At 38.3% G+C, this 19,276-nt stretch overlaps 1 protein-coding gene across 2 annotated transcripts in view; it reads right to left on the bottom strand.

The window, feature by feature from the left end:
- The window catches only part of VCAN (versican), a 112,363-nt gene that overhangs the window by 48,193 nt on the left and 44,894 nt on the right, over nt 1-19,276 (bottom strand). Inside the window, exon 7 of one of the 2 annotated variants that reach the window (XM_075138150.1) lies at nt 10,445-10,861. In XM_075138150.1, the coding sequence (XP_074994251.1) occupies nt 10,445-10,861 (417 nt within the window). Of the gene's footprint in view, nt 1-7,675; nt 10,862-19,276 lie in introns of both variants that reach the window. The other variant, XM_075138149.1, reaches the window with a different exon arrangement.

Below are 19,276 nucleotides of genomic sequence, written 5' to 3' on the forward strand. Positions count from 1 at the left end.
TCAGAGTTTCACTGTATCCAATGAATCATTTTATGTAAAGTAAAATGGTATAGATAATATTTTCTGAAAGAGGCAGAAAAGATTATATCCTCATCATAAGTACTAAGATTTGCTACAATCTGGTTACATTCAGAAAACCTTGGTACAGAAAACCACTTTCCTCAAAAAAATTAATTCATATTGTGTTTCCACGTAAAAGACAGCTCATCTTTTCTGCAATAGGATTTCTTAAGACTTTCTCCATGTGTAAACAAAACTTCTAAAATAACTCATCTCCTTCACAACAGAAGTATAAAAACTACATTGTACCTATGAATAAACTTCCTTCATTTCTCTCATGAACAAACACAGAGCTATAAGAAAGCCAGAAATGTGTAATCCTTATGTCTAGATCTGAGATGTTTCCTTGGAAACAATGCAAAAACAGCGGGGAATGTATAGGCATCCTCTGAACAGTATTTAATTTCCTTGTATCTATGGAAGTCTATAAAGGAAAGTGAAAAAAGAAATTATTGTTCTATAATAAGTCTTCAGGAAGAGCCAGCAAGAGTGGCCTAAAGACTACTTATTAATTCACAGTCTTAGCTTCTTGTCAAACTTTCTAAGTATCAAGTTTCAGCTCTGTTGGATATGGGGTTGGTTTTTTTCCTTTTCCTTTGTTTTGGAAAAAGAAGTAGCGTACAAAAAGCTTGAATTTATTACAGTTACTTGTTTACTAGGGTTTGCTTTCATACAGGGCATCATTGCTGTTGCATTTTAAATATGATTTATATGTGATGGTGTCCAACCTATTTTAAAAAACCCTCCACAGCACCATTCAACATGAGTATTCTAATATAGAAAAATTCCAGCTGGTTTAACTAAGCAACAGGTCTATCAGTTTGGGTTAAATATGTGACACAAATTCGTTCTGAAGAAAAAAATCACCTAATTATAGAATGAACCAGAAGCTGTAAACATTATGAAGACATTCTGATACCTACCATCCCCACATCCCCATAACAATTCTGCTCTCAATCACCTCATTGGAATTACTATGGTGTCATTACACTGGGGAAGATGATATCAGAATCTGGCCATGTTACTTAGCATTTAACACTTCAGTTACTCTAGACAAAACGAGAACGTGGCTGTCTCTATGCCAGGTTTTATGAATAACACAGAGAGTTCAGTCATTCAGGGCATGAAAATTACTTGAGTAGCTATCGGACACTGACAAACCTATTTGGAAATATGTTTCAAAACCACAAGGTGGTTTTCTTTCTTAGCTGAACACACAAGCCCAGGGCTCAAAACAAAATACTATCAGGAAGGACCGCATTACTAATTCAAACACTGAAATAAGACCATGTCCATTGACTGCAGCACGCTCAGGGCAGCAGGGAATGTGGTCTTTCTCCAGGGTTGGTGAGAGCAGCAGCTGCCATAATCTTGATCTCAGCTGGAACATTACAGTCAATAAGGAGACAAGCCCAGCCCTCCATTAAATAAACAGGAGATTTTGCATTTACTAAGATGGGAAGTTGGTTCAGCCCATGTGAGGCCATTTTTACGATTGCATCGACATCCCACCAGAAATTAATTCAGGTCAGTCTAGTTGCACAATATCAATAAACTGTGGCCACAGACCACCACGTCCAAATGCCTACAAGTTGAAATGTACTTGCAAATCAAATGGTACTTTGCTCACTGCAATGTTTAGGTACATTTGGAACTCTTCTTCTCTTAAATGCATGACAGTGATCAAGAATTAATCATTTGTTAAGAAAGCTGAACAGCTTGCATGGGCAGGGAAGTCCTATTCATACACGTCCACTTGGGTGTGTTATCAGTCACTGCATAAAGCACCAGAATGCAGTGAATGCAAAACAGCATCTTTCCTTTACAATAAACTTTGATTTGAAATCGGTCCTATGAATAAACAATAGGTCTCAATAGCATATACTTTTCAGCTGAGAAAAAACAAATGGTGATTTCAGCACATAAAAGACAAAGTGTCCTCACCTTCAGCAGAAGTCTCTCTAACACAATAATTAATACATGTAACTTTTGAAAGGTACACCAAAAATTGCACGTAGCACATGTGTATATACTACAAAGAACAGTGTCCAGATAGATATTTGCCAGTGGGCATAAATAAAATAACTTAAAAGAGAACAATGTGGGTACAGGTGCAGACAGATACAAGCCTACATGCTGCACGCTTTTAAGCTGGCTCTATTCAAGTGAGGTGCTGCCTGGAAATGGTGTTGCGAGGCACGTTGCTCCTGTCCCTCCACACCATCATCTGGTGTGGTCATAGCACCAACCCGAAACCCACAGCCTCCGGAACAGAGCCAGCGTCTTTCCTCCCAGCATGCTCCCAGCGCATTTCCACTCTCCCACGCACACATTCCTCTCAGAAGTTAGCAAAACGAAGGCTGAAAGGGTACATGGTTATTCTCTATAACTGGACAGAGAAATAGAAGTATCAAGGGATAAGTGTCAGGAAGAAAAAAGACCTATTCAAGCTAAAGACAATGCTGGCAAGAATAAACATGGGTATAAACTGGCCAAGAAGCAATTCAAGCTAGATATTAGAATCAGACTTAAAGAGAGCCATGACGATCTTGGACAGCCCTCCAGAAGGAGCTGTGAAGACAACAGGATTAAGTGAATTTTAAGACAAGGCCTAAGACGGACCTGAAAAGACTCTATTCTGCCTTCTTTGTTAAGGTTTATGACTATGACTCATTACCATTCTGCATTTCATTAAAATTTCACATGCCCTCTTACACTGCTAAGACAGAAATATGCATGTCAGAGAATTACATGTTGAAACACAAAGGTTTGTAACCTCTTTCCATAAAATTCCACATCTACAAAGCACAAGTTCCTGCAATTTTGTTCTGTTCAAAGCTGGAGGGGACAAGAAACCAGACAGAGCTGGTGTGAGTCCCAGGGTCCAATAAGCACTTTGAAACATATTCACTAAGACTTTTAAATGTCTCCAAAAAATGCAGGTGTGCAAATTACTCCTGATACAGACAGGAGTTATGTTTCTAGCATCCCCTCAACCACTGTTAAACAACACCCCCACAAGCATTTTTCAGCTCATAAAAGCTTTATGAGCTGAAAAGTTCCTTCAGGTTTGGGGTTTTTTTTTTCAGCTGTGTTAATCCATTACCTTCCAGCAACAGCATCAGCCCTCATCACTACAATACATAGGAGCTATGAGAACATAAAAGGGCACGAGGTGGCAAGTTTTGCATCTTTGCAGTGAAAGACAAACTCCTCTGTCCCACCTGATGCAATGGAAAGCTGCTAATGTGATAACACATCACAGTGCAGGGCTATTTTGCTTTCTCACTTTCACAATACGGTCACGATCCCAAGTGAATGAAGTCCCAAGCTCCTTCCATTATGAAACATGTGCGTGGTCCTTTTTGTAGCATAAAAAGGGATGTTTCCCCGTGCACAAATATATTTTCCTCATTAATTGGAACACCTGCCCTAGATCTGCCCGTGTGCCATAGGCTGTCAGAAAAACCATGCCTTATATCCCTCATTAATTTGTGCACCTGCCTCACACTTGCTGACATGGAAGTATATGGATTGTTTGTACAATACATTTTCTCAATAAAAACTGCTGTATTCTTATACAAATAAGGAGCTTAATCCATTCAGCAGTGTGTTCTTTCTTATCGGCACTAGAGTGCATTTTCCAGAATTTAAGCTAATGAGATTGACCTTCCTCCAGGGCCCCAAATTACTTCTGTTTCCATGGATAAATTTTTTTTTTCTAAAAGTAACTGAAACTTCCTTTATGAAAGTTTTAATTGATTGCAAGCATGCATTTTAAAAGCTAGGAGTATAACTATTTACCTCTTGGTTGGCGTGAGAAAAGAAGTCCTCTAGGAGAAACTTTTTCTGGTCTAATAAATTTAAGGGCTTATTGTATTAAAAAATTGAAAATACTTAATATCAACTTTCAGTTATATGTTGTACTACTTCATATTAAGGGGGGGTGGAGGGGATCTAGGACAGCCTAAGATCCTTGCCACTATATTTAATTGAATTTAACCCAGTCAACATTCAACGTCTTTCAAGTGCAGCTTGAGTCTACAATAATAATGAAGAATAATATCCCCCACATTCCATACATCCGTAACACATTCCATACATCGACAGCACATTCCAGCCAAAGACTTCAAAGCACTTCAGCAAAGTTGGTGCCAGTTTAGCGAGGGTTTGAGACTGAGAAGAAGGGCGCAAGAAATCCTTCCCGCTTCTCCCTCTACCAGTGCATGGCCACAGGTGAAGCCACCAGACCCAGAGCAGCAATGGGCTGCTCTCCCCACACTTCACCGGGAGGCAGGACACCCACCGATCGCCAAGGGACTCCTGTGCTGCAGGGGATACGCGCTCCCCTGCTTGCTAGGAACTGCTAAAAAAGTCTGCGTCTCTCCAAACTCCATTCATTTGGCATGACACTTCTCTTCCACGTGGAGTATAAAATCTTGCTCATAACTAACAAAGCCTAACAGCACCTCCATGGAGCACTTAAGTACTATTATGCCTACGCTGCAGACGGTAAATGGAGCTGCAGAGAATAATATTCAGCTGTATTAGTATAATAGCAAGATTTTACTGTAATTAAGTGATACAGCTGATAGGAAACAAAACATGGTACCGTATTTCTGCTTCACTATTGAACTGTAGCTTCTGGCAAAAGCTGAACAACAAGGAGGTGAATAAAGATGAAAAAAAAATTAATCACATAAATATTTCCAACACTTGTGCATACACAAAAAAGAAAATATTATATCCATTTATACACAATACCACTTATACAGCAAACCTCTCATTATTATTTCTATTTGAAACAGCTATTATTTGAAGGGCTCTGCTAAGCAAGTTGTTATTTCTTACACGGTCTTACTTTTGGACTCTTGACTTGAAAATCATGAAGGCCTTTGCTTATAACCCTCACTGTTTATTTTATTTGAGAATGCTAAGCTATATCACCTTGAAAACAGGCCAAAGGAGGAAAAACCTTTGTTTTAACAGAGAGATGTAATGATGAAAACTGTATTTCTTGTTCCCATTTAGCTGAGAACAAAAAGCCAAAGGTACAGTTTATGTAGTTCCTGTATGACTGCAGATCAATTTTCAAACAAAGAGTGATAGAATAAGAAGTTGAACTATGTCCTAGTGGAAGGCATATGTTAGTAATATTTGCCAAATTCATTCCTCTTCAGCACCTCCTATGTACATTTTCTTCAGCACAAAGAAAAGTTTATGGACTGAGGAACAATGAAACGAAACTGGGATTGACAGGATTTTTCACATGCCGTCTTTCATTTCTGGAGAAAGAAAGGAAAACACTAATCTGAATCCTCAGACAGAATAAATCTTTGGCAGCTCAAACTTAACTTGTGGTAAGTAGGTATAGGGTGCCTTTTCTCTGTGGATAGCTAAATGGAGGAATTTCCACTGTCAGATTCTGAAAACAGAAAAATAAAGAAAACTCCTTTGTGACCTTGCACTAGATACATAATAAATCCCTTTATGTTTAAAGAGAATACAGATAGTGCCATATAAAGAATCTCATAATATTTCAAGAAAAAGACATTTTTTTCTGTGCTGACAGACTAAATCATTCCTAAAGGCAGAATGTTAATGATGTATAGCTTTAACTCTGCTTATAAACACCCCCACACATATGCACATATATCCCTGGAAAATGCATGCAGAGCTTTAGAAACTTTGTGGAGATGCAGAAGGCAAATTCTGAAGAAACTCTGTCCTAAGGACCTGATCACCCGAGTGAAAGCAAGAGTAGCTACGAAGAGCAGCTATGCATTGATCCACTGTCCTTTAGATAATCCAGCTTGAACTAATTCCTAATTTAATGAATCACAGTACCCACACCATTCTGAAAAAAAGTATAAAATAAGACTCTCCTTGATGTATATGCAGAGAAATCCTGAATTATATACGTTGTGCACTATTTGAAGAAAACACCAGGTTTCCACACCCTTCCAAACCATTCTAATTCTTTCCATCTGCCTGGAACATACAGCTGCCCCGCACAAGCCACTCTCCCATATGCAATAAACTGTAGTATAACTCAACAATGTAACAGGGAAAACTAGTTCACTACTAGACAGTCCAACTATTAATTATTAAGCCAAATTAACCAAATTTCCACAGGTACAAAAGTACTTAATAGGTGGCTTAACTCTAGTCTCCAGAAATTACCCTTCTGTTCTGACTTACCGGACTTGTCTCATTTAATTGAGACTTCCAAGACACTGGCAACATCTAAAGTTTCAGACAAAATAATGATAATATGCCACAGAAACAAAAGTAGTGTTCAAACGTTAAAATAACAGACTATTATTTTCTGAAATAGAAGGTTAAGCTACCACTGATATGACTTGTGCAGTTTTACATCTTGTAAATATAAAGTAGATTAATAGGCATAAAGTGAATAAAGATACTAAACCGACTGTATCAAAAGTCTATTAATGATATAGCACACATCAAAAAAACTACTTCTGCCTTTTGATTTTTGTATGAAAGTCTACCAAGCACAAACCTGACAAAACCAACCAAAAGACTTCCATAAATTATGAATTCTGTTGGGTAAGTTCTTCAAAGATACGGGTGTTATGCCAAGAACCAATGAGAAAACAGTTTCTTATATAACCATTCAAAAGCATTGCATATAGTTAAGGTATGTAAGACATAAAATGGATTTTTACTCTGTTCCTTCAAAAAATAAAATAATTATTAAATAACTATAAAATTATTAAAGAGAAAGCAACATTGAACCTAATAGATATTTTGAGCTTTTTCCTTTTTGTCGGTTCTTTTACATTTCATTTAGAAAAATAAGGTTTTACCAAGACATCTTAAATAATAGTCAGTTGACAGGCTTCTTTAATGTAAAATTGCATAGCCTTCAGCTATTGCATTATGGAGACATATTCATCATAAAACTCAACAGTTCATTGCTACTTCAGGAGTTTCTGTTCTGGATACCCATGGAATTGAAGCTATATACACATGTACAGTGCCATCAGCTAAAAAATGTAATGAAACTAAAAATTTGCAGCACAGATTCTATAAACAGATTAAAAAATATTATGATATGATGCAAAAATGTGCAAAAACCCTTCCCCCAAATCACAGGAGGTCCACTTGTGGACACAGTAGAGTACCTTAACCTTTTTTAGTTGACTACACTGTACATGGCGTTGTTAATTGCTACAGACTAATGAAATGTTAAAATAATCTAGTGCTTCGTTTAGGACGAGTAATGCATGGAATGGAAGCTGTGAAATTAAAATGCTTGTTTCACAGATAGCTGAATCAGTGACTTGACAACATTAAACAAGAAAACTGGACTATAGCCATCATGACTTTCAAGAGGAAATACAACAGTTTTATATTCATTACATAGAAATTAATCTTACCCCAAACCATATATATAACATATTTCTGAGGTTTTTTTAATGGATAGAAAAGGAGACCTACCAATATTTAGTCAGTTGCTGTCTAGATAAAACTTGTACTTTGCATCCTTCAGTGATCCAAGAAACATCTCCAGTATTTTCTAAAGTACACCAGTTTGTTATGATAAACTGTCCATTCTGATGGACTGCTGGTCTAAAAGGCAAAATCTTACCTGTATCATTGCCTGTGATTTGAATAACATACAATCTTATGTCATTTCCACTATCAGGGTGTGAAGTAGAAGGAGACACCTCTTGAGGTTGTAAAGCCTCTGTGGCCTCCTTCACTGTGGGTGGTGCAGTAGGTCGTGCAACTGCAGTAGCAGTTGAGGCTGTGAAATATTCCTTATCGATTTCTGGTTCTAACATCTTTCCTGTCAGATCGTCATCAGCAGTGGCTTTACTGGGAGAAATAGATTCATCAATTATGATGATGTCATTGCTTGTTACCTCCTCTTCTTCCTCAGGAATGATACGCGGTGACTTTTGAGTAACAAAAGGTTTGGATGGTGATGTAGGCTGAACTTTGTCTACAGCACTAATGGAAGATGTTGTTACATCACTGAGAATTGTTGCCTTATCTGTTGCATTAGTTGAAAATATAGCTGTTTTCATTTCTTCAGGTCCTTCTGATATCCCTGAACCTTCCAGAGTTTGGCTTGGAGAAGCTCCCAAAGTCAGATGAGTAATGCTTTCCACAGTAGAACGACTTGTCGGCATCGTATGGGGGGGCAACATAGATACCCAGCTCACTACATCACTGTCTTCTTCCCTGGTGGGGGTTCCTCTGCTTTCGTATGTTTTTGCTTGGGTACCCGCTGTTATAGGCATCACTTCAGTGACCTTCTCTTCTGGATCAGTAGCAGTTTCAGCTTTCAGAGTCACTGTGAGATGCAAGGACCTGGTGCTAGTTTCATCAGGTCCCAGAACTCTTCCATAATCTGTGAGCTTCACTGCAGGCACTGATACTTCTGTTGCTGGATATGTCTCATCATAAGCTGAACCTGTCTCATCCTGTTTTTCCTGAATAGCTATTTGAGATGATTCAGATCCTGGTGCCGTCTTTTGTTCATGCATTTGGACAGATGTCACAGATAAGGTAGACTCTGTGGCAGTATCTGGCTCCTTATCCTGATCTTTCATGGAGTGTTCCTCTGGGAACACCTCACTATCTTTTGCAGTTGTTTCTGTTGCTTCTGTATGAAAGGTACCATCAAAAGGAGTCTGATCAGTAACTGGCATATCTCTAGTGACCTCACTTTCTACAGTAGTTGGAACTAGGGAAGCATCATGTTCTTCCTGTGGAACTGTAGTATCTACCCTCGTTACATCTGTAAATATAATAGATTCCTCTGTCCCTGCAAAGCCAGCTGATGGTGTTCCTTTTCTGTCTTGAAGTGTTGCCACTGACGACTCCTCAGCTGATGTCACACTGCTTGTCTGGCCTTCCTCTGTCACTATGTCTTTTGAGACCTCCATTTCAGTAGAGACTTCTTCAGCAGGCATCGCTGCTAATGTCTCATTAGCCTCTCTTTGTTCAACTTCTGGGGTAGGAATGGATGTTTTCAAAATATACCCTGATGTTTCGTCTCCCTCATGCTCAGTTACCTCCATGACTGTGGGCAGAGCAGTCGATAATACAGTAACACTTGAGGAGCTAAAAGACTTTATTGTTGCACTACTTTCATCCACTGACATTTTGGATACTGTGATCATTTCCAAATCCAAAGAGCTGCTTGTGTGGGAGACACCTGTAGTATCTTTACTCTGATCAAAATCAGCTGATACAGCTTCTTCACCACTTTTCGTTTCCACTGGCTCCGTGCTTGTCTCAGTTTCATCTGTAACTGCTGAAATCGGAGATCCTGGATGCTTTGTGTATTCTGTAATTTGCCCTGGAGATGATGTAGGCTCCATTCCAGAGATACCATCTTCTGTATCTAACTCATGTATTCTCTTAATATGAGATGACTCTTCTGTCATATACCCCTGATCTCTGCCTGTCGGCAGCCACATGCCAGAAGCTGGAGGAGACTGTGTGAACTTCTCACTTGCAGAACGTCCCTCAGATTCTGCTGTAACACAAGTAGGAATGACGGCTGTGGCATGAGCGATCTCAACATCCATTGTTCTCACTTCTGGCTCCTGCTCCTCTAAAATGGCTGATCCTTCCATTTGCTGAGATGAGTGGATAACAGATGTGCTGCCTTCTCCAAAGTTTTGCGAGGAAACAGTACTTCCTGAGGGAGCGATGGCCTCAGATCCTGTTTGATTAACAGTTGATACAGAAAAGGATACAGGTATTCCAGATGACACGGTAGGCTGCACATCTCTCAGGTCCTCTCTGCTTCCTTCAGCTGACGCCTCATTATCAAACACGGTCGCAGAACTAAATTTAACAAATGGAGTTGACTCATCTGCTGTAGAAAATTGTCCAGTGGTTACTGCATGCTCGTCTACAAGTGTCTCTGGTGCAGCAGGCACATCTGATTCTGGGACGCTACCAGTAGCCATGCCAGAAACTCTATCAGGCATAACGGTGTACATGCTCTCTCTGCCCTCCCCCTCTGTAGTAAGATCATACTGATCAGTGAACAAAGCTTTAGGGATTACAACAGTTGTAAGTTTCTTGTCAGATTTTGCCTCCATTGACTTTTTTGTGGGTTCTTTTGTTGAGTGGGCACCAACATACATATTCTCTTTTGTTAGTGAAACTGAAGTCCCTGTCCTGGGAAACTCTTTCTGAGGAGTTGGTAACAAGCTATCTGTAGCTGTCATCATAGGACCCACTTCTATTTGTTCAGTCTGATTATCAGCATCATGTTTTTGTGTATCTCCTGTTTCAGTATCTTCCCACGAACCAGTGGAACTCTTAGCTACAGCTGTGCTATCCTGAAAAATTATAGAGGTCAAGAAAGCGTCCTCAATGCTTTCAGACCTACCTTGTTCCTCCGGCAATTCTGCTTCAGAGTAAGTGTGCTCCAGTTCCAAAGCTGCAGATGTGCTCTCTGTTAACCTAGGTGAAACATCATATTCAGTCCTTCCCAGTGTATCGTAAGTGCTTATTTCGCCATCTGTGACAGTCTGAGGTAGAAGGGTGGTTAACTTAACGTTCTCTAGAAGCACCTCCATTTCCCTTTTTTCCTCAGCCACATCAGTAGTCATTTCTATGTCTTCTTCAGTCTCTAGGGTTGTTTCCTCCAAAGCAGGGACCTCTGTTTTGGTGAGAGCCACTTCAGTAATCGAAGTCTCAAAAACAGGAGGTGTAAGAGTAACTTTAGCAGAGGACGATTTCACACTGTCAGTTTTCAGAGATGTAATCAGCTTAACAGTTGTAGGCTCTGATATGATTTTTTTACCTTAAAAAAGAAAAAAAAAAGTTAAGGAATCATTCAGTCAGAACACAAACAAATGTTACTTTAATTCAGTTTGAATGTTCTCAACAAAAACTAAATGCTACACTGAGAAATAAGTATAAAGGTCAAAGGCTTAAGACAGTTTTTTAACGTAACACAGAGCTTTGAATGACATAAAATAACACAATATAAAGCTGTAGAACTTCTACTTAAAGTCAGAAGAAATTAGATGAGTAGCACTATTCTTCATATGAATTGTTTATATAATTACCCCTAGAAGTCCTCATATTATACAAATACCCATCAAACAGCTAAATACCAATGAGGGAATATAAAAGTTTATTTCATGATGTCATGAATAAAAACCTATGGGTTTTCTTTAAAGCTTACTGCAGCATACAACTCAAATATATAAAGGGAGTGAAATACCACTTTAGTTTATTTTCAGCGCATAATTACGAATTGCGAAAAGGAAAGCTCACAGGAGTGAGAGCATGCTTAAGCAACAGGAACAAACATGCCATCGGAAAGTACTGTTTTACAATGCCGCAAGAGCTGCTGCCCTGCATTTAAATTATACTGAGAGAAATTTATTATGGGGAAAGGTGAGAACAGTAAACCATAAGATCATAAACTTAATACTATAATGATGTTGATCTTTGGAAAACACTTCAAAGATACACATCTGAAACTCCTTCACACACAAAAGTGCTTCTATGGGAGTGTTGAACATGAAAAGGCAGAGTGTTGAATCCTCTGAATGATGGGAAGAGTAAGGGGGTAGCTATCCTAGGTTCACAAGAGACACAAAGAAAGGTCTTTCTAGTGAACAATATTGTGATGTTTTAAAGAATCTTGCAGCCTTATCCTTTGTCCACTCCTTCTGCCACAGATTTCCTTCCTATCTGAGGAGGAAATGTGTGCCGACAACCATGACACTGCAAAGTCTGGTATCAGATTTTAAACTCCTGAAAAAGGTGAGTTTGTGCTAAGAAAATGGGATTTACTTGGCAAAAGCCCAGGGTGGAAACATCTCCCCTTCTGCCAATTCTTCCAGGTCAGTAATCTTCAGAAGGGCAATGGCAGCAGACAGGTGGAAGATGTGAATGTCTTAAATCAGTGCTGTTAATTGCTAAGTGATTGAGAGTCAAAAGTTAAGAGCGAAACATGGTCCTTTAAATCACATTAAGCATATGAAGAATGCATTAAACAGGCTGCGTATATGAGGACTAACTGCTTACCAGACAGACACAACTACACATACAGCTTCTTGCAAAAGAAAATACTGCTCTAATTCTAATAGAGCAAAGAAGTCTATTCCCCTAAGATGCAGAAATCAAACCAGTTACAGTATTTTACAAGAAAATATTGAAGCCAAAGGCTCATTATTTTAGCTGTGAGTTAATAAGAGAGATAGGAAACTTTACTCAATATAAGGTATGAATACCAGTTATCAAGGGAAAAAGAGAGTTCTGAGATTGCATTTTTACTGCCTGATATATGGGGATGAAGGTGTTCTAGATGATGGTGCAGCCTCTGACTGACTTGGGACTTGCAGGAGCTAATAGTATGAGCAAAGAAGAGGAAGAAAATAAATGAAAAAATTAGAAAGACTGGACCTAGTCACATATTTGTGCAATGACAGTTTATACTCAAGCATACGCAGTATGTATGCACAAATCAGTTCTTTTCACACACTCATGTCTAATTAGATACCCCTTTGGTATTTGTAGATATGAATTCCGCATGTGTAAGTTAGGGTCACACAAATATTTGTTTAGTTTCACACACCAAGCTTTGAAAATGTCACCTTTGCAAAAGAGCTCTTTGATTTACCCTAAAGTAGATAGGCTTGCCAGATGATGTCTGCTTAGGATTTCTAGAAGAACGGGTAGATTTACTTGAATAGGGAAATGAGGAAAAAGAGCTGGTACTTCAGCTTTCTTGAATGAGAAGTGAAAGTGAAAAGAAAATTATGAGGGTAAGAAAATATGACGTCGCTATGTTTAGAAGTGGTGGTGTTCTTTGCCAGCAGAAAAAGGAATGGATTCTCTTCCTTACCATATGTAAAATCTTTTTTTGGTTTTACAAAGAAGACTTAGCTACTTATATGCTCTTTTTTTGTAGGTTAAAACATTCAATTGAGCAAGAAGGAGTAAAGTTCTTGAAATCTCACTAAGCAAAGCACAGCCTTAAAACAAGCGATTTTTGTGTTTTGGGGTTCTACAACCTAAAGCGGATGTTTATTGCTCTTTTCAATGTGATTCAAGTGTGAGATGATGTTCACGCAACCAAGAATCAACAAATTCTGACAATTTTTTCCCGCTCTGCTTGCATGAGGATGGTTTAAACTACGAAGTTTTACTTCACAACTAGGGAGTGAAGAGTGCACACAAGTAAGTTAGCACTGTCCTCCTGAGTGGTAGTTGGTAATTGTTAAATTTATACCAAAGAATCCGCTGATTTGCCCTAACAGCTTTTTTTTATGGCAAAATGGAAAGGATTCAGCATAGTCTCATATTGTCCCTTCTAACTATAGGATGAGTTTCCTTAATGCAGATTGAATTTGTTTTGCAGCCAACATCAAGTACTCATTCAGACCACAATTACTATATTTTAAGTGTCTATCAAGATCACTGTTTGAAAGAATATGAAAACATAATACTCTCTAACAAAGCTAGACAAAAATGAGGGCATGAGAATGGATTTTAAAATTTGTGGGAAAAAAGGTAACTTTATTTTATCACTGCTGGGAAAACCTAATAACAAAAATTTATGTAGCTTCCCAATTTCCAAGAAATGTTTGGAAGTCCCAAAAGTTCACATATTTATGCCTGAGATGCAGTTATTTGTTGTTCATGATTCATTGTCTGCTAATTACTTGATAAAATAGGTACATGTTTATGAAGTAAAACTGAAAAAACACCAAGTGTATTTGATTCGCTTATATTAATAACTGAATCAATAAATATTAAATTCATATACTGGTGTAAGAAAAGCACATTTTTCTTAAGAGTTTATCAATAAACAGCCAAATTTTCTCCTGTGGAAACTGACACGGGGTTACCAGTGTACAAAGAGTAGTTCTGGTTAAAATCAGCTACAGGACCTCTAAAACTGCTTTCTCATAAATATGGTATGTAAGATTTTTCATACAGATCATCAGGTTAGCAAACTTATATGAGTGGATTGAAAAAAGATGCTTTTTCAAGGAGAAATCTATCAATGCTATTTTTTTTTCTGAGGGAAAAGGAAAAAACAAAGAGAAGGTTGCTTTTTTAATAGACTGAACATCAGTTTGAACTGTCGTCCTCTCCACCCAGATGTTTTGCATTACTGTACTCCTTGCATCATGCATGCAATATGCTATCTCCCTTGTCCTTCTTCTGATTCAAGACATAAGGCAGATTTTCCTAATAAAATTCACGAACATATTAGCAGCAAGAAAGCAAATTATCTCACCAACAGCTGCTCATATCAAAGAGTATCTTGTAGGTTTTTAATCAATTCCTTTTATATTGAACAACCTGCATGAAGTTGATTTTGGATGGAGTATATGACTTTGCAGAGATGTTGTATTTTTTCACTCTCTGTTTATTTATTTTATGCTTTCACTGTACATCATTTTCTTCCTGTTCTCTCCCATCACTGTTTAAATAAGGATTCAAAACAATGTAGCAATATTAAAACTTAATATCAAGGAAATCACCCTACACAACTTTAGACATGGTTTAACTTTGCAATTACCAAATAAGGATTTTAGTATGTTCGGTGCTGTTTAATAATACTTTCAGGATATCTGGGTGTACTTTCTGGAGGAGAAAATGCTTATTTTAAAGATTATATATGTTACATATATTATATATATTATAATTTATATATACGCATTTTCAGCATAATGAGTTCCACAAAATTTTTAACCATGTGTCTAACTTAAATCACTTGAGCAGTTTCTCTGCACTCAGAAATACTGTTTTGTGTTTACAGTTAGGTATGTACTTAAGAACCTGGAAGAACATAGACCCTACAGATAGAAAAAGAAGTTCTTTTGAGTCATTGCCAAAAGCCAATACAACAAAAAATTGTTTTAAGTTAGAACAAAACCTGGAAATAGTGAATTCTTTCTGTGAATAGCAGCCAAAATAAATTATTCCAAAATATCAGTAATGTTGAGACAGTCAAAGTTAATGGTTTGACATCTTCCAGCCCATTTAGAGGGGTCTATGATGTCTATGCAGAGAGGTTGCTTTCCTTAACTTTTACATATTTTTGTATGTTAATTTCTGTTTGCTGCTTTGTTAAGTTTGTTCTGTCTCTCCCTTCCCTGCTACCAACCCTGGCAGAGAGGACAGTCTTGAATGTTCCCCTGACTCCAAGAGTTATGCCAGCTGGAGTTTAAATTACTGGCCAAACCAAACTGGAGAAGTCTGAGAGTAAGAACAGATCAAAAAAAAAAAAAAATTTGGTGCTCTGGGTTACAGACTGATCCAGAAACCTCTCATTATTACACTGACTCAGTACCCGCTCATTCACTCATTTCAGGAAGCAGAAAGGTGGACAGGGGATGTGGAGTTTTGCTCATTACTTATGAGACGTGGTAGCATAAGGAGGATTCAAAATATGATATTGCAGCTATAAGAGTTCCTCTATAACTTCAGGTGTATACTCCCACTTACCTACACTGTGTTTTTACATCAAAACACAAGCCAAATGCAATGAGAAGAATAATTTTAAAATATAAATGCAGTATCAATTCCCACTTACAAAATATGTGCAATATCAGAGAAAATGAATGTGATTCTTAAAAAAAAAAATTAAAAGCTATTGGTCTATCTTATTTGTAAGGAAAAGGAAAAACCTATAACGAAAGGTCATGCATCCTCTTCACACATTCCCCAAGGTTCTTTTCTTCCAGCTAACAGAACAGCAGAGGCAGCAGCTCTATTAGCGCCGTGAACACAAATACTCTTAAGTAAAACCACTTGTTATTTCATAACTTCTGAAGTCAGACGGTTAAAGGGGGAAGGATATGTTATCTCCTGGTTCCCCCACATGCAAGTGTAGTTCTGTGAACAAATTATATCCTGTCAATCTATCCACAAAAGAACAATAGCAAAAAGCATTTTTCCTTCCACATTATTTATAATAAAAATGCCAAAGAGGACAAAAAATCAGCAAGCCTCTTTAGTCAGCTCTTCCTAATGAAATCTGTATTCCAGCACCAAATAAAAGCAACAATCTTTGCTTCCTAACTGCAAAAACCAACTGAAGAACAAAGAAAGCCAAGATTGTCACTCACGTCAGGAACCAACAGCAAAAATCTTGCTCCTTTGCTCTCCCCAGCTAGTGTGAAAGGAGACAAATTACCCCTATGTCCCATGAGTGGTAGCCAGTTCCCACAGCAGTGAGCAAAAGTGATAAAGAGCAAAACCAATTTATCTTTCCTGCACTTGAACACGTAAAGGGATGGATCTTTTACTTCTTCACCTTGTTGCTCCTAATCCCATCCTTGTTATCTGACCCATTCAATGATCTGAGGGAATTAAAAGAGAATGCCTTCAACTGTGTCCTCTTTTCTTTCCTCTTTCCTTCTGTCCACAACGTTTGCACTTAGGGACTATTCTTAAGGAACTCAGTTTTTAATGACTCGGATAAATGCAAGTTCACTTCCTCTGGCAAAAAAAACATCTCCTGAAGCTCCACCTCCTGAGGCTCCAAACAGTTGCTCCACATACATCAGTTAGATTGATCAATCAGGTTCTCTCTGTTCACACTTTACACAGCATTTAAAAGGTTAAGCTGCACCCAAGCACCACCTCCTCCTCCTCCTTCTCGGGGTGAGGTATTAGTGAGGTCTATGGCACAGGATTGTCTCAAGTGGATTGAAATCTTCTTGCCTTTTTCAGCATGGTCTGACTTCTCAAAATTCTTCCAACATGCAACTGAAGCGGAGTGGGGTAAGAAACATGCTGTGAGCTGTTAGTGTGCACAGCCCCTGTGATGTTTGCCTGTTGCTACAAACCCAGCAGAGAGCTTCAGGGATTTATTCCTCCTACACCTGGCCCAAGATATTACTGGAGATCTCTGCAACTATGTAGGTCTTGCTAAACTGCATATCTGAAAGAAGCACAGAGATCTACCTTCTTAGCAAAATAATAAAAGCCAGAGAATTGTTATCTGGTGGTAGCTGCCTCACTAAGGCAGCTTAAGCCCTTCGCATAACTTCACCTTCACAGAGGGGAAAGGAAGCACGAGCAGAGCCAAGAGCCTTGTATACACTGTGGTCAGTGCCATGTCCTTGAGATGCTTGCCTGCTCAAAGGCATTTTACCTATTCTGATACTGGACTGTAAAATGGTGGAGGACACTGGCTTTATTATGTTCAGCACTCCATTGCGTTTCATTTTCTTCAGATTGACAATTTTGTTCCCCGGGTGTCACTACGCCCGATGTCTTCAGTATTCTGTGGTCTTTCCCAAACTGATCAAAAATCCACAGATCTCCTGTAATACAGTCCCTGACATCAGGCTGGAAATAATTCCCTCATTCAGGAAATAGCTGGGACATGTAGCTACCAACGGTTGCTGTGGAGAAGGACAGAACTGCCTAGCTATTCGAAGTTTTCCAAACTAAGTCACATCCATTAAAAGGGAAGACAATGTTTCTTCTGCCAGCTTTTGAGCTATGCCTAAAAATCTTATCCTTTCTGCTGCCGGACAAGTGGAACACAGCTGATGTTTTCTGAGCCTTAGCCTGCAATCATGCTGGCTCATGCTGGAGGACCTCCCAAAGAAGGGACTTTTTTTCTCTTTCCCTGCTTTGAAGACGTCCATAAAAGAACACCACTTACAAGTTGTCTTGCATTACCAAACAACCCTGTCTTAGCAAAACACTCTTACTTGAACTGACAAGAAACAGAGGGTTTGGGTTGGAGAGGTTTTGGGGAGGGCAGGGGAGAGGTTTTCAGAGAGACAATTATTCTCCATTTTCACCTTACAAAGGTCTGTCCTGCTACATACTATGAAGGTTGCTGCTTCCTATATTTCTTCATAAAAGTGCACTCTGACTTTGAGCTTTAGATGGATGAAGCATCAAAGAAAGAGACCCTCAGTCACAAGCAGCAGTTGACTTGGATACACACTTGATAGGGCTATATTGAAACAATCAAAACGTGGACTCCGTTTTTGATGAACACATATGGCAACACTGTCTCAGAACTGGAATTTTCCAATCTCCAGCTAAAATGAAATCATAATGCCAAACCAAAGTGGCATAACCAAAAGGAAACAACAAAGGTGCATGAAACAAAGTCAAAATGAAAGAGCAAATCTGAAACAAAATTGTCAAATCCAGAGCAAAACAGTCAACACGTGTTTTGAGTCAAGCAAAAAATGTTTTGCTGAAAGATTTGCCAAAATCAATACAGGTCTATGAAAGAATTCAGCTTTAATAAATCAGTGTTTCTCAGCAAAATGCAAATTTATGTTTCGAAAATTCAACCACCTCTGTGTTTGAAGTTCATCAAGTTCAGTTTTGTTGCAGGTATGGAAGACAAAAGCTGTATGCATTTTGATCAGTGCATTTCTGGAGTGCAATTTATACTACAGATACTATATTGTAAAATGCCCCATCCAAAGTCAGTTGAAGTCTGTGGCAAGATGCCCACAAACTTCAATGAATTAGACTGGTGAGACTGGGGGGCTGAGGGATGGAATTAAATAAATACCCTAGCTCTATGCGAGAACTAATTATTAAATAGGTACCCATTAAAAACGAAATTTTTTTTTGCTGATACAGTATTTTATTCTTTTACAAATAAACGTAAGTGTTCAGCAACCGTTGTTCCACCTTTTTTTTTTTTTAATTGTAAATAGAAGTTCTATATGTTAATACTTGAAAACTTTTCCTCTGATGATGGCCTCCAAGGAGCTTCAAATACTTATTCATGTGTCTAACCTGAAACTTTTTCAAGCCCCATCAGATACATGATTAGGTACCTCTCAGAGAAAAAGAAGAACTAAAAAGTCTGGCAAAAGTCTTGGAGGGATGAGAGGAAACACGTGGATAATGTTTCAGAAACTCAGAGCCATGTGGTTTCTGTAGAGTGAAAAACACTTGTGATCAAAGTGAAGAAGGGTTGTTTTTTTTTTTTAACAGGATTTTTAGATTTTAAATCATGTATTACTAGTCTGGGCCACTTCTATTTTCATAAAGTCAAGACACTTTGTACAATGTAATTTTGTAACCAGAACACTACTGAAGTTAAAATCCTGAACTTAACTGTACTGTTAAATGTTGTCCAGGTTGGCTGTTTTATTGAAACTAGTGCATACTATTTGTAAGTTGAATTTACTGCTTGGGTTACTGTTTTTCATGTATTTTAATAAATACGATTCCATTTTAAAAGTAAGTCAAATTT

Source organism: Calonectris borealis, chromosome Z, assembly GCF_964195595.1.
Source record: "Calonectris borealis chromosome Z, bCalBor7.hap1.2, whole genome shotgun sequence".
Classification (NCBI taxonomy): Eukaryota; Metazoa; Chordata; class Aves; order Procellariiformes; family Procellariidae; genus Calonectris; species Calonectris borealis.